Source organism: Piliocolobus tephrosceles, chromosome 1, assembly GCF_002776525.5.
Source record: "Piliocolobus tephrosceles isolate RC106 chromosome 1, ASM277652v3, whole genome shotgun sequence".
Lineage (NCBI taxonomy): Eukaryota > Metazoa > Chordata > Mammalia > Primates > Cercopithecidae > Piliocolobus > Piliocolobus tephrosceles.
Genome location: NC_045434.1, coordinates 83,994,580 through 84,010,771, shown reverse-complemented (window position 1 = coordinate 84,010,771; position 16,192 = coordinate 83,994,580). Strand labels below are relative to the sequence as shown.

The window sequence follows — 16,192 nt, the reverse complement described above, 5'->3', positions numbered from 1 at the left end:
GCGCGGTGGCTCAAGCCTGTAATCCCAGCACTTTGGGAGGCCGAGACGGGCGGATCACGAGGTCAGGAGATCGAGACCATCCCAGCTAACACGGTGAAACCCCGTCTCTACTAAAAAAATACAAAAAACTAGCCGGGTGAGGTGGCAGGCGCCTGTAGTCCCAGCCACTCGGGAGGCTGAGGCAGGAGAATGGCATAAACCCGGGAGGCGGAGCTTGCAGTGAGCTGAGGTCTGGCCACTGCACTCCAGCCTGGGCGACAGAGCAAGACTCCGTCTCAAAAAAAAAAAAAAAAAAAAAAAAAGGCTATATAAATATTCTGTTTTTGGAGGTTGTATGGTAACAACAAAGATAGATTGTTGTATAGTAACAACAAAGATGAGGTTGTATAGTAACAGCAAAGAAACGACCATCCGTTTTTCTTGTAATATTTTAAAATATTCTGTACTTTATACAAAGACTGGCTTTTTCCTTTTATTCTTTTGCTTGGCATCCTGAAAGGACGTTACTTTCCATGTCTTTTTTTTTTTTAAACTACTTTGCTGATTAAGCAGTGGCTCTTTTTTCCCCATAATAACATCCAGTGAAATTATTGGTTCTTTTCATTCAAAGAAATAGCTTACAATAAAATCCCATAAAAGAAGACCATATTTTACATAGCTACCTAAGAAAGATACGGTATGTGACTAAATTTGTATTAAGGTCAGAATTCCAATAATATTAAATAATTCCAATAAAATTAAATAATTCCCTTCTTTGGAAATTAATTTCTGCACAAAAATCCCGGTGTCAGTCTCTATCTGTCTATGTAGTCACATCCAGAGCTGTGTTCTATATATGTAATATATGTTCTGTGCATGAAAGTTGAGTAGTTAAAAGAATCTTCTAAATATTTTATTATAAATCATTTTCAGACATTTTTTAGAATTTGGCAAATTCAGATGAATGTAAAAATTAATATCCTCATATTTGTGTAGGCCACATGCTATGGCTTTTTTTATTTGGATCATTTGATCCAAATGATTTATTTTTGTATTTCCAGACTGAAGTAACTTACTAATTGAACAAATATTTCATTTGTAGATATTGCAGGCAGAGATTTAAATTATCAGCACTATGAGAATTTTAGCTTTATTGAGGTTTTCTTTTTTATTAATTAGTAGAACTTTTTACCTTATTGATGTTTTGTTTGGTTTTATTTATTTTGGCTTCTTTCTAGTTATATTTGAAATTAATGGAGTGTTTCATGACATTTATTTCCTTTTTTGCTCCTGGGTTCAGACTGTAGACTCCACTCCACTTCCAGTTCACACACCAACCTTAAGGAAAAAAGGATGTGCTGGTTCAACTGGCTTTCCACCTAAGGTACTCAATTTAGTTATAAAGTTATAAGCATAGTGTGTTCCAAAAAAAAATGAGTTTTATCTGCTCTATGCATTTGCTGTGATATTTTTGATATTATTTCAAAGTTACAAACAGAAAAACTTATAAATTCTGTGTGAATGCAAATAATCACCAATAGGAAAGGTAGGGAGAGGGTACAGCACTTTTTCATCATCTTCTTTTTTTTTTTTTTTTTTCCTGAGACGGAGTCTCGCTCTATCGCCCAGACTGGAGTGCAGTGGCCAGATCTCAGCTCACTGCAAGCTCCGCCTCCTGGGTTTACGCCATTCTCCTGCCTCAGCCTCCCAAGTAGCTGGGACTACAGGCACCCGCCACCTCACTCGGCTAGTTTTTTGTATTTTTTAGTAGAGACGGCGTTTCACCGTCTTAGCCAGGATGGTCTCGATCTCCTGACCTCGTGATCCGCCCGTCTCGGCCTCCCAAAGTGCTGGGATTACAGACCTGAGCCACTGCACCCGGCCTCATCTTCTTAAATTCAATGTTTTGAAGTCGTTATAATAAGTAGCACTTCCTCTAAGCAGTATATGCCTCCGTAAGGCATTAAGTTGAGGCCGCTTGTGGAAGAGTCTGAGACTGAAGTCAGTAAACCACTGAGAAAGAAAAACATTTAGTGAAAAATTCAAGTGGACTTTTTTTTCCCCACTCTATTTGACATAAATATGACTGAAGTATTACATTTGGTAGAATGAGAAGATGTAATTGCTTGTCTCAAGCTCCTACAAAGAAATTCCAGAAATTGGAAAACTGAATGATCTCCCTCTCCAGAACATAAACCTTGGATAAACCACAAAATGAGAGAGGGAGGTCAATGAACCTGAAAAAATATACAAAAAATATAAATGATATAGAAGAAATACAAACTGAAATAACCTGTGCCCAGATAAAGCAAAGTTTTAAGGCCAGATAGAACAGGAATTTAAAATAAACATTAAAAATAACCTTAAAGAGATAAGAAGTATGTTGGTAACATGAGGAAGGGTAAGGTAGTTAGGAAGAAAAATAAATTGGGAATACTCGACATGAAAACAGAACTGCTGAAATAACTAAATAGATGACTTTAATAGTAGAAGGGGCAGAATGGATATCACAGATAAACAAGTTAGTAGGATGGCAGATAAGATGAAAAACAGGAAACTTAAGATACATGACAACCCAGTCAAAAGAAAATATTCTAGTAAACTAATGGCTTATAAATAAAAGGAAAAGTATTAGGCATTCAGGCAAAAAATATGTCACTTAAAGCAGAAAGAAAATGAGATTATCATCCGATGTTTTCATAGTAGCAGTATGCTAAAAACAACAACAGTGGAATAACACATTTAAGATACCCAAGGAAAGTACAAGTCAAAGATTTTTAAGGATTTAATATTTTAAGGATAATAAAGCATCCTCCAAAAATGAAAGCCACAGAAAACTATTAAGAACATGCAAGAGCTCAGGAAATCTGTTCCCACACCCCTTCCCGAGCAATGTACTAGAGAACAAGCTTCAGACAACCAAAATGATAAGACACCAAGTAGTTTGAGAGGCAAGAATGAAGCGGAAGTCTAGAGTAAATTAGAGAATTGATTCAAAGTCCACATAAAGTGTTATACTAGCTCTGAAAACCAGACAACCACCCCAATTCAGCAATATGTTAATTTTGTGAAGTAATTAAACCAAAGAGACCACAAGACCACAAATTTAGGGGCACCAGGCTCACTGGTTGGTGAGAGAAAGAAGTGTGAAACCACAAATAGTGAGATTTGTCAAAAGTCCATTTACTGAATGGCGAGACCTGAAAGCCTTTCCTCTGCTTAGCTCCCAGAATACTGACTCTTGAGACTGTAGCCTCTTCTTCCCCACTCTGCTCGGAGGATATCAGTGGATTCTCGGGTCCACTGAATGACCCAGAAAAGACCTATTGATAATGTCATTTGGGGCTCCCTAATGAGATGGCTAGGTCCCTTCTTAACAAGCACATCATATGTTTGCTCTCACATGTGCACACATAGATATACACAAAATCTCTTTAGCTTTTTTACTGACTGTTATAAACGTTAAGATTCCCAAGAGTCAGTAGACATTTCAAAATTATCTAACAAAAGAAAAAGATCAGGGATACATGGTGGCTTACACCTGTGATGCCAACATTTTGGGAGGCTTAGGTGGACTGATCTCTTGAGCCCAGGGGTTCAAGACCCACCTGGGCAGCATGGCAAAACACTGTCTATATGAAAAATACAGAAATTAGCCGGGCATGGTGGTGTGCATCTGTAGTGCCAGCTACTTGGGTGCTGAGGAGGGAGGATCGCTTGAGCCTGGGAGGTCAAGGCTGCAGTGAGCTGAGATCGCACCACTAAATTCCAGCCTCAGCCACATGGTGAGACCCTGTCTCAAAAAAAAAAAGAAAAGAAAAAGATCAAAACAAACAAATATTTCCTGTTTTCGTTGAAGGAAAAAGGGACAATGCAAAAAGCAGAAAGAAACAGAGCAATATGAGAACAAGAAGTCTCAAAGAAAATATGATAAATATTTTTTTAAATTCAGTAGATGAGTCACAAGATAAATTTGAGAATTCTCTTAGAAAATATTGCAAAAAATCAGGTAGAAATTAGGAAAAGAAAATAGAAGAAATCAATATCCAACAAACAGAAGTTCCTGAAAAGGAAAACAGAAAAAAGAAAAGGAAGGAAATTATCAAGTAAGTAAAAGACTTTTTCCTATAACTGGAAAACGTGTTTCCAGATTGCAGACTTCTATTAGTGCCTACTAGCACTAGTGGATGACAAATACCTGTCCCCAGTCACATCATTGTGTGAGTTTTCAAGATACCAAAGATAGAACTTTTTAAACCTTTAAGGAGATGAAAAAAAAAATCACATCCAAATATTCAGGGATTAAAATGACTTACTTATCCAAAGCAAAATGAAAAGAATAGTTAGAAGGTAAAATGATTTAAAGCTAGGATTTTTGATTCCCTGTCAAATGTCCCATCGAGTTGCAGGGGGAAAAAATGCATTTTGAGAAATTCCAGAGCTCAAAAAAATTTCTCACCCATGTGCCACTTTCTAAGGAAACTTAATTGGTTCTACCAGAACAAGGAAGGGGGCCAGGAAAGAGAAAGACATGAGGCCTATAGAAGAAAGAATTGTACACAGACCGGTTAAGGGAAAGACTGGAATAGGAAACCAGAGGGCTTCAGCTGGGTTGTCTTCAAGTTGAATAGAAGGGGGTAAAGGGGCTGAAAGGCTTCCAGTGTGTTTGACCATGTCGTAAATAGATTCCAGGGGATTTTACAGTTCCTTAGAAGAGTCTGGAAGATTTAGTGATAGAGATACAGAAAGGTAAAAGTCAAGGGTGGGAGGGGCACTATTGACTTTAGAAAAATCATAAGGTTATACAAGTAAGAAATGATAACCATAGTGTACTTCTTAGTGAATAATGATTCTCTAGTCATAATAACTTAGACATTACATATAAATTTTAAGCTAAAATTGTACTATAACAATATTGGGAAAAATGAAAAAAGGGAGTAAATAGTGTAAAAGGGCTATATCCTTCTCTACCATAGCAGGAAGTGAACAGATAATGTCTCAAATCAAAAAACTGTGGTATAGGCTTTCCACCCCTAGCTCTCCCATGCCAATAGAGATATCTATTATAGAAGGAGGGGAGGGCAATAGCTTTAAAAAAAAAAAGAAGAAGAATTAAATGAAATTGCCTCTAGGAAGTAGGAGGGATACTTCTGATTTTGTCATAAGCGTTGTAATACCATTTTACTTTTTCAGCCATGTGTATGTATTAATTTGATTTTAAAAATTTAAAACACAGAAAATGTAGAAAAAATTTTTGTGACCGGGAATAAATGTAAGATCTCAAATCACAAGCATAAGGTGAAAATATTCATGGACTTTACATCAAAATTAAAAATGTTTTTACAGTGAAAGCATTGTTAACAGATGATGACAGACTAGTGGAAGATATCTGCAATGTTTACCACTAATAAGAGGTTTATTTCTAAAATACATAAGAAACTCCTGCAACTCCATATGAAAAAGACTGGAAATCCCGTTGAAAGATTGGCAAGTGATATAAATAAGTAATTCCCAGAAGATGAAATCCTGATAGTCAACAAGCATGTGAAGAAATGTCCAACTTCATTAATCATTGGAGAAATTTTTAAAATTTAATTTTAAAATTACTATCACTTTCTATTCAAAATCAAGATAAAATTAAGTAAGATGACATCATGGATGTGGAGAAACAGGCAGCTTCACACATGGATACTGAAAGTATAAACAGGTACAGCCATTCTGGAGAGAACCTAGGCAATGTAGAGGCATACGTAAGCTGTATGACTCAGCAATCTCATTTCATCAGAAAAATCTCTTTCCTTTAGAAAAACCTTCATACAGATCCATTAGGCAACATGATGAAGATGTTTATTACTGTATTTTTATGGCAGTAGGGAGTTGGAAATAGGGGAAAGATTCCTAAAATGTAGCTGATATATAACAGGAACACATTTATATAAATAAAAACACATACTCAGACTATCTAATTTATAAAGATATATACATGTCCAAGGTATTGGATCATCAAGGATGAAAGGCAAAATAAGACAAAATAAAACTAGAGTGAGGTTTCTACCAAGCTGATAATATTTTATGAACTAAATATTAACTCAGTTTGTTGCACCTAATATTTTCCCCAAGAAATAAAATTTATTTCATGTTTTTTTAAAAGATAGAGAAGTTAATCTATAATTATCTCAAAATAGAAATTTTAAAAGGGAAGAAAAAATATTATTTTTTAAAAGAAAATTTATTTATTTTTTTGAGACAAAGTCTCACTTTGTCACCAGGCTGGAGTGCAGTGGCATGATCTTAGCTCACTGCAACCTCTGCCTCCCAGGTTTACGCGATTCTCCTGCCTCAGCCTCCCGACTAGCTGGGGCTACAGGCACCTGCCACCACACCCAACTAATTTTTGTATTTTTAGTAGAGACGGGGTTTCACCGTGTTGGCTGGGATGGTCTTGATCTCCCAACCTCGTGATCTGCCTGCCTTGGCCTCCCAAAGTGCTTGAGATTATGGCCATGAGCCACCGTGCTCGGCCAGAAAATTTAATTTCTTTAAAATGTTTTTAAATTTTTTGTAAAAAAGGAAGGGTTGTATGAGATACTATTTGACTTGTCATTTATAGTGGTAAAAGTTTAATTATCTGTAATAAATTCTGAAGCTTTCACCAAGAGTTATGCTTGGTTCCACTTGGCTCTCACATTGTCTGTTAAAAACATTTTACTTTCTTTCTCCAATGTGTAGCTTAAAATCTACACACAGACAAAATCAGAGTAGAAAAGAACTCTTTCTAATCACCACTTTGAAATTTGAGGTTATAGTTAATTCTTTCTACTCCAAATGATCACGTAATCTAAAATTCTAATTTTAGTTCATACTTCAATACCTTTCATTTTTTTCTCCTCTGCTGGCTGTCACCAAAGGGAAGTATTAGATATCAAATATTGACCAGAAGGCAGGAAACAGGGATATTAGAAGCCAAGGAATCTAGACCCTAAAATTGATCATTCGTGTATCTTTCTTTATACATTTTCACACCAAAACAAAAACAAAATCCTATTGTGTATTACCTAAAGATTGATGGCATCAGAATAACGATCTTTAATTATGTTATACTCTCCTTAGTGGAGATTAGCAAAACATAAATGCCTTAATCTTTAGTAGTAAATTGTACAACCTCTCCCATAATTTAACCAGTTGGATGATTTATTACCTAAAATTAATGCTCATCCAAAACACTGGGTTGTTGTATTTTTCCCTGCTGTCATACTCAGAATTGTGACATCCTGAATAGATCTCTTGCTGGAGAGGAAGTGTATGATATATATGTATATATATGCAATTTGAGGGGCATTGTGAAGAATTACTAATAAATTTGTCAACCCTAGAGTTGTTTCATTGCTAGTGTTTCAGATATGTCTTTTTCTTCAGAAGAAGAAAAACATGAAGCTACTTAGAGCAGTTGATTAACTTTTCCTTCTTTGTATTAAAATCCTCTAGGACTAACCAGTAAAATAACTTTACATCTTTTGCATTAATGCATTCTGAACAATTGAAAAAGTTAGCACTAGAAAATTTACTCATAATAGTTTCTCAAAGAGCCAGAAATTAAAAAGTAGTATACAGGAGAAAGAGCAAAATTTTATGATTTTAATAGATTCTTTCATATAAGGAAATAGTATCTATCTTTCAAGGTGGTTGTTTGCACAAAATGAGATGAATTATGTAAAGTACTGGTACAGTGTCTGCGCCCTGACTGGGACTCAGAAGTTATAGGAGCAGTTGCAGAGTTAGTAATAAGATAGTCTGTGTTCTACTTAAGAGTCAAATCCCAGTGCTGCTTTGAAACTGACCAAAAGATCATGAGGAACTTCTAGAACAGAGTGGTTTGAGGTTGAACCAGAGCTCATGACCACTCTAAATTTGAGAATCTCACCCCATTCTCTGACTAATGCTGGTAGTCAGGTTTTTCTATGTGAAAAGATAATCTACTTCTTTCATTTTTTAAAACTTCTTTCGTAGTGTACAAATCATATATCCCAGTTGAAAAGAACAAGATTTATTTTTAACTTGAATTTTAAAGCTTCAAATATTCCCTTTAGTTTTTTGTTCATATGTTAGTGTCAACTGAAATAAATGTTACTTGATAACCTTTTAAAATCAGTATTCATAATTTATTAGAATATGGAGTAGAGTTCTTAGTAGTTTAAATCAATCACACATTTAAAAGAGAAATAATTAGCAAAATTCATACAACATTGGGTACCCATGGACATAAAGATGGCAACAAAAGACTCTGGGGACTACTAGAGAAGGGGAAGGAGGGAGGGGTGCCAGGGCTAATAAACTGGGTACTGTGCTCTGTACTTGGGTAATGTGGATCAATCATACCCTAAACCTCAGCATCATACAATATACTTAGTAGGTAACAAACCTGCATGTGTACCCATGAATCTTAAGAGTTGAAATTATTTCTTAAAAAAAGAAATGTTTTTTTGAGTACTTAGTATGTACCAGGTACTGTTTGAAAGACTTTGTTTATATTAATACTCATTTAACCACTCCATTAGGTAGATACTATTATTTATCCTGTTTTGTAGATAAGGAAAGTGAGACAGAGAGGAATTTAGTAAATTTTTCCTAAGTTCACACAGCAAAACAAAAGGTTATTCATTATACATCATTTATTGTTAAAACATGCTAAGAGAATTAATTTGGAAAACAAAGGAATATTCCAAAGAGATAAAATCTACATTTGCTTACCACCATGTAAATCAGGTAAGACTAAAATACCGTTAACTATGGGGTATTCAGTAAGAAATTTCAATCTGCCACTGTCTCTGGAATAATATATGTGTATTTTTATCTGCTCAAGTGTTATACTGCCTCTTTCCATAGGAGGAAACTGATTTGTGAAGCATATTATTTGTCCTTGGTCCCAGAAAGAGAAATACATGATTTACAGTAGAAACAATAATTTTAAATAACTTTTTTCCTAAGAAGATATAAAGCACATTAAAATCCTATGTTTGTATAAGTATAAATATGCAATATTTTACTTAACTATTTGCTGAACAATAATTTGGATAATTTATTAAAATTCTGAAGCTAAGATTTATGAGCCCCCCAAAAAAGCTATTGTTTATTTTACATACTTTTCAAATGGCATTCAAGAGCAATTGATTATCATTTAACTTCTTAATTATTTTAGCTTAGTCCAGTTCAAATTACCTAATACAAATGTTTAAAGACCATAGACCATAAGAAGATGTAATGAGAAATGGAAATAATTCATTATATTCCTATTTAGGAAACATTCTAGAAAGTGATATGGGGCATAGGGACTCACATTATGGAAATCTTTTAAACAATCAATGTGTGTTTTTTTTATCAATTTGTTTTGCAGCGCAAGACTCACCAGTTTTTTGTAAAATCTTTTACTACTCCTACCAAGTGTCATCAGTGTACCTCCTTGATGGTGGGTTTAATAAGACAGGGCTGTTCATGTGAAGGTAAGAACAAAAAGGAAAGAAAATGTGACTTCACTATCTAAATTGTAATCAAATAACTTGATTCTCTTTCAAAGGTATATAAATGTTTGTTTTACTTAATCATTTGCTTTTTTGCATAACAGGAATGGAAATAAGCTATGTTGTCTGTTGAATGTTTGAGAAACTAGACATATTTTTCAGGGGCAATATATTTAAATATGGTTCATTTGTCTTTGTTTTGTTATTGAGTAAATTTATAGTCCCCGCCAAAAAACATTAACCTATCTGACAGAAGAAAATTCACTGAATTTTAACCTTGTTTAATTCCTTAGAGAAATTGTTATTGAAAACTAGACAGTGTGGGCATCTTTTCAGAAATATTAAATGTCTGCCATTATGCCTGAAAGATATTTTATTCCTGTATTAATAGCAGAGGTTTTTTTTTTTTTTTTTCTCTACCATCCATGATTTATTCATCACATGTTTATGGAAAACCCACTGTACTTCTAGGCACTGGGGACATTATAGTGAATAGGGGAAAGGCATAGATCCTACCCTCATAGAGCGTACATTCTGAGTGATGAAGGAGAGAGGGTCAGGGGTCATGTGAACAGAAAAGAAAGCATATTTATTTGTTTGGGTATTGCTTTATTTTTCTTAGGAGCTCTGAAGTGAAAATGGTTTAAATTATAATGGCATATGTTATTTCTTTTTGAATGTTTCAGAAGAATACTTTTTTTTAAAGTCAAATGAAATTTGTCACTACAACACTACCTTATATGAGAGGACTTCAAAAAGCTTGTGGAAAAGTAGAATTTAAAGATAAAAATTAACAATATAAACTTTATTTTTTAACATAAGCTCCATTAACTTTGAGACAACTTTGTAAGCAATTATACCACCCATTTAGTCCATCCCTAAAGAACAGAGGGTCCTGAGAATGTAACCATGTCAGTGTAGTCTCCTTTACATTATTAACTGAAGAAAGATGGGTGCCCTTAAAGACTTTTTGAAATTCAGAAACGAAAAGAAGTCAAAAGGAACCAAATCAGAACTGTAAGGTGGATGCCTAATGATTTCCCATGGAAACACTCACAAAACTGCTGTTGTTTGATGAGAGGAATGAGCAGGAGAAGCACTGTCATGGTGAAGAAGGACTCTGGTGAAGCTTTTCCCTGGCGTTTTTCTGCTAAAGCTTTGGCTACATTTCTCAAAACACTCTCATAATAAACAGGTGCTATCAATCTTTGGCTCTCCAGAAAGCCAACAAGCAAAATGCCTCAAGCATCCCCAAAAACTATTGCCATGACCTTTGCTCTTGACTGGTCCGCTTTTGCAGTGACTGGACCACTTCCATATCTTGGTAGCCATTGCTTTGATTGTGCTTTGTTTTCAGGATCATACTGGTAAAACCATGTTGCATCTCCTGCTACTGTTCTTCAAAGAAATCTTTCAGAATCTTGATCCCACTTGTTTAAAATTTCCATCTAACATTCTGCAGCTGATCTAGGTGCAGTAGTTTCGGCATCTGACAAGTGGGAAGTTTGCTCAGCATTCATTTTTGGTCGGAATTGTGTAAGCTGAACCAATTGAGATATCTGTGATATTAGCTGTTGTTTGTGCTGTTACTCATCAGTCCTCTTCAGACAAAGCATGAACAAGATTAATTTTTTTCCTGGCAAATTAATGTGGAAGGTTTGCTACTGCAGGTTTCATCTTTGACATCCTCTTATCCCTTCTTAAAATGAGTTATCCATTTGTAAACTGCTGATTTCTTTAAGGCATTGTATTTGTCTCTTCTCACGCTGCTAATAAAGATATACCCAAGACTGGGTAATTTATAAAGGAAAGAGGTTTAATTGACTCAGTTCCACATGACTGAGGAGGCCTTTCAGTCATGGTGGAAGGTGAAAGAGGACAAAGTCACATCTTACATGGTGGCAGGCAAGAGTGCATTTGCAGGGGAACTCCCCTTTATAAAACCATCAGATCTCATGAGACTTATTCACTATCACCAAAGCAGCACAGAGAGACCTGCCCCCATGATTCAGTTACCTCCCATTGTGTCCCTCCCATGACGTGGGAATTATGGGAGCTACAATTCAAGATGAGGTTTGGGTGGGAACACAACCAAACCATATCAGGCATTGTCCCTATCAACTTTTTGTAAAGCATCAATGATTTCACCATTCTTCCACTGAAGCTTCATTGTAAATTATGTATTTGTTCTTACTTAATTTTAACAGAATTAATGTTGCTCTGATAGGGGTTCTTTTCAAATTGAAGTCTCATTCTTCTTAGTGTCTCAAACTAGATCCTCTTCAGACATATTATAACAAGTTAGTATGCATTTATTTTGGTGCAAAAGAAAATTTTAAATCCATACCTAGTTTTTCCATAATATGCATTTTCCATGAACTTTCTGAAGATCTCTCATATATTGGTTTATCTTATGGAAAAGACAAGAAAATAGTTGCTAACTCAAATTCTAATACTAGTTGCTATTTCCTACTTATTCTGCTGTAAATGTAGCCAATCCCCATCATATGCGTGTGTTTCCTTTATAATATACTTGTAGTTAGCCTATATCTGAGTACTTTGAGTAAGAGGGAAATTAATAACATCTTAAGGCAGTGCATTCTGTTTAGTTAGTACTCACAGCTAAAGTGAAAGATCCAGATTGCAGTATTTTAACTAGTTCATTAGATACGTGTGTTTCAAGCCAAATAAAATGTTCAGGGTTAAGAAAGCAGAGATTAAAGAGTTATGAGTGTATTAAGTTATAAACATGAATGACATTATCCAGGAAGCACATGTAGATTGAGAAGAGAGCAAATACATGAGTCTCTTACATAGTTAAGGGAAGGCAACAGGAAAAGATAGCCAAGTAACCTTAGAAGGAATCGCCTATATTATTGACTAGAAAGGTGTGACTGAAGCCAAAGAAGGAGAAAATTTGTAGTTTTCAAGTGTTGTTTCATTTTGGAACTTAGCCAGTACTGGTGTGTCATTCTAAAATTTGTTTTTCAGAATCCTGGCCAGCTACCTGGCTTTAAGTCCCATGTCATTTTTTACGCCCCACAATTATTTGCAATTCATAGTAGCAGTTTTTGAGGTCTTCTCAGACTCTCTTCCCTTCTAGAGTCTTTTGTTGTGAAGTTGTCCCCATCTTTTCTTCAGACCCTTTGAAGCATACTTTATGAAGCTGTGGGGTCTCATGAGACTGTTCATAGCCTTTGTCTGCCAGGCTTTTGTAAATGTTATAATAATGTGGTTCCAGCTTCTAAAGATTCCTGTCTTGTTCCTTTCCTTGTGGTTGGTTGGAATTAGATCCAGTATAGGATACTTATTTTGTTGCTTCCACTGCCCTTTGCTTGTAAATAAAACAAATCGTAACTTGCTAGATACTCCACTTAAAAGTGAATTGAAGTTGAGTGTGATGGCTCATGCCTATAGTCCCAACTACTCAGGAGGCTAAGACAGAGAATCATTTTCAGGCCAGCCTGGGCGACATAGCAAAACCCTCTCTTTAATAAATAAATAAAGTGAATTGAGACATTTAGATGATTTTTGTCATCTTGCCTCTCTGCTTGTTTCACAATATCCATCAGTGATGTGTAGTCCATTTATAGAGATGGTAACTCTACTTCTCTTAGACTGTTATAGAAAAATAAAAAGCACTCCATAAAGTGAACTATTGTTATTTTAGTAGTTAGTTTAAGTATATATAATAATAACTCCTAAAATTTACCTTCAACTTGTACTTTTTTAGTCACTGAAAAACTCCATTTTCAAGGATTGGTAGGGTTTGCCAAACCAAAGATGTCAGGTAGCTTAATGCCCACTAGAGACCTTTGCAAGAGAAATTTCAAGGCAGATACCAAGTTGCAGTGGGATGAAGAGCAAAAAACTCTAAAAACCACTCTTTTAGAAAATCTAAATCAATCATTTTATTCGCAAGGTTAGATGCTTCTGTTTGCTTCTCTTTTTGATCACTAATGTCAATACATAACAACAGTAATACAAATACTTTTTTAAATATTTACTATTTCTCATTAAAATTGTCATTGGTAAGCAAATGAATCAGCTACCCAAATGATAAAACAGTTATTTAAGATAAAAGTGGAGATAAGCATTCATCTAACATAGCATCTTGTATGCAGTGAGTGTTCAGTGAATTTTCTTTTTGTTAAAATGAATTTTTATCAAATGTTTCTTTTTTGCCTCCAAAAGTGTGTGGATTCTCATGCCATATAACTTGTGTAAACAAAGCTCCAACCACTTGTCCAGTTCCTCCTGAACAGACAAAAGGTCCCCTGGGTATAGATCCTCAGAAAGGAATAGGAACAGCATATGAAGGTCATGTCAGGGTAAGTATGATTAAGTTGGGTTTAGATTAATCTTTTAAGATTGATTAATGAATTAAAATCAAATCAGTTATTTTAAGAGCATAGTTCTTGTTTGAAAATTAAATGAGTAAAATTTATCTAATAATTTTATTTCATCTAGAATAATGATTTGCAAACAAAAACCTAACTTTTACGTGGAAATAACCTATAAAATGTCTCAAGTTTTTCCATGTTGTTCCTATCTTGTGATGAAATCTTCATAAAGGAGTTTGTAGCACCTGGTCTTGCAAGAGAGGTGGCATATGGTTATGAATTATGAGCTGTTATCAAGGCATAGTCTTGTTATCTTGGGTAGTATTTACAGTGTAAGCTGAGTTTCATCTTACACCAAGTTTTAGTTTTATGCTATTTAGAAAGAAAACCATGAGTGTTATTTTAATGAAATACTAGTGAAAGTTAAAATGGTACCATTAAAATGTTTCTCAGAATAAAAAGTCATTCAGTATTTGAAGAATGTGTTTTCACATTTTCTCATAGCTTAATATGTGTCTCATCTGCTACTTTACCAACCAGAATGGCAGACTTATAAAACATGTACATTATCTGTACATCTTCACCATGCAATTACATATGTGATTTAAGGCATATTTTCATTTGAGTTGTTTTGGCTGTTTGTTTGCCTGTCTGTCTAAAACAAAACTAAGATTCCTAAACCAGCCGGAGTGAAGAAAGGGTGGCAGAGAGCACTGGCTATAGTGTGTGACTTCAAACTGTTTCTGTACGATATTGCTGAAGGAAAAGCATCTCAGCCCAGTGTTGTCATTAGTCAAGTGATTGACATGAGGTAAGACTTTGAAGGTAAAATTATTTGTATCATTGCAACATAGGAATTTTAAAGTTACTGATTTTTAAAAATTGTGTTGCCATGGTTTATTTAGATGAAATAACTTCATATTTTCTAATTTGCTAATATTGCTATAGTAATAGAATTGAAAATAGGAAGTAAGGTGTATTTATAGGACAGGTTGGTATGTGTGTTGAGTGTGAGGGGCTAGGAGTTAAGGAAAAAGAAGTTGGTGTTTCAGTCCAAAAGACCCATGTAAATGGGGTAATGGAGGCCTAATGTGTGAAGCTTATATCATCACATCACCTAAAGGCTTAGAGTATAATTACAATGTAAAGAAAGAAAATAAAAATCAGAAAGGCTTCTGGAAAACATAATCAGTAAACATTTAGGTAAGTATAGCCCTCGAACACTTCTGGTCTCATTTTTCAGATTCTTCCCGTGTTCCTTAGTGTTCTCTCCTTTACCTTTTCTCGTAACTCCAGCCGCTGTCCTTGAGTGATCATATTTATTCACAGCTTCAGCCATCCCCTCTGCATTCATGACTCCCAGACTTGTATCTCCAGTTCAGATATATCCATCCATTGCTCAAAACCAGAATTTCTAGCTCTGACTCACATTGGCACTTCACATTAGCATCTCAAACACATTATCTTCCCCTACAAATATGGAACATGATGGGACAGATGCAAGAAATATTGGCAATTAAAATCTGATAGAGTGCTCGCTTCGGCAGCACATATACTAAAATTGGAACGATACAGAGAAGATTAGCATGGCCCCTGCGCAAGGATGACACGCAAATTCGTGAAGCGTTCCATATTTTTAAGAAAATGTGGCACATATACACCATGGAATACTATGCAGCCATAAAAAAGGATGAGTTTGCGTCCTTTGTAGGGACATGGATGCAGCTGGAAACCATCATTCTTAGCAAACTATCACAAGAAGAGAAAACCAAACACCGCATGTTCTCACTCATAGGTGGGAACTGAACAATGAGCTCACTTGGACTCGGGAAGGGGAACATCACACACTGGGGCCTATCATGGGGAGGGGGGAGGGGGGAGGGATTGCATTGGGGAGTTATACCTGATATAAATGATGAATTGATGGGTGCTGACGAGTTGATGGGTGCAGCACACCAACATGGCACATGTATACATATGTAACAAACCTGCGCGTTATGCACATGTACCCTAGAACTTAAAGTATAATAAAAAAAAAAAAAAAAAAATCTGATAGAACCTGCCAAAGGACTGAATATAGATAGGGAGAAGAATCAAAAATAAGACTAAGGTGTCAAGCCTGTAAGACTAAGGGAGTCATGGTACCAACAACAAAATTAAGGGAATCAGAAGAAATTATTGTGGAGGAAATATGTTTTATATGTTGAAGGAACAATGAAATGTAACATGAACTGGGTTGAGGGCACTTAAGATTTATTATGAGAGGCAAGAGGGTCCATGGAGGCTCCAGAGACCTACCAGGGTTCAAATCCCAGTTCTACATGTATACTTAACTGGCCTTGTAACTGTGAGTAA

The 16,192-nt window shown here is 35.4% G+C and overlaps 1 protein-coding gene and 1 non-coding gene across 3 annotated transcripts in view; both read left to right on the top strand.

Moving 5' to 3' along the window:
• The window catches only part of CDC42BPA (CDC42 binding protein kinase alpha), a 312,993-nt gene that overhangs the window by 255,468 nt on the left and 41,333 nt on the right, over positions 1-16,192 (top strand). For both annotated transcript variants that reach the window (XM_023203616.2, XM_023203615.2), the window contains 4 exons: positions 1,280-1,363; positions 9,371-9,476; positions 13,689-13,825; positions 14,509-14,648. In XM_023203616.2, coding sequence (XP_023059384.2) covers positions 1,280-1,363; positions 9,371-9,476; positions 13,689-13,825; positions 14,509-14,648 — 467 coding nt within the window. The remainder of the gene's footprint in view (positions 1-1,279; positions 1,364-9,370; positions 9,477-13,688; positions 13,826-14,508; positions 14,649-16,192) is intronic.
• LOC111537162 lies at positions 15,369-15,475 on the top strand. Its single transcript, XR_002729924.1, has one exon. It is a non-coding gene; the product is annotated as a U6 spliceosomal RNA (small nuclear RNA).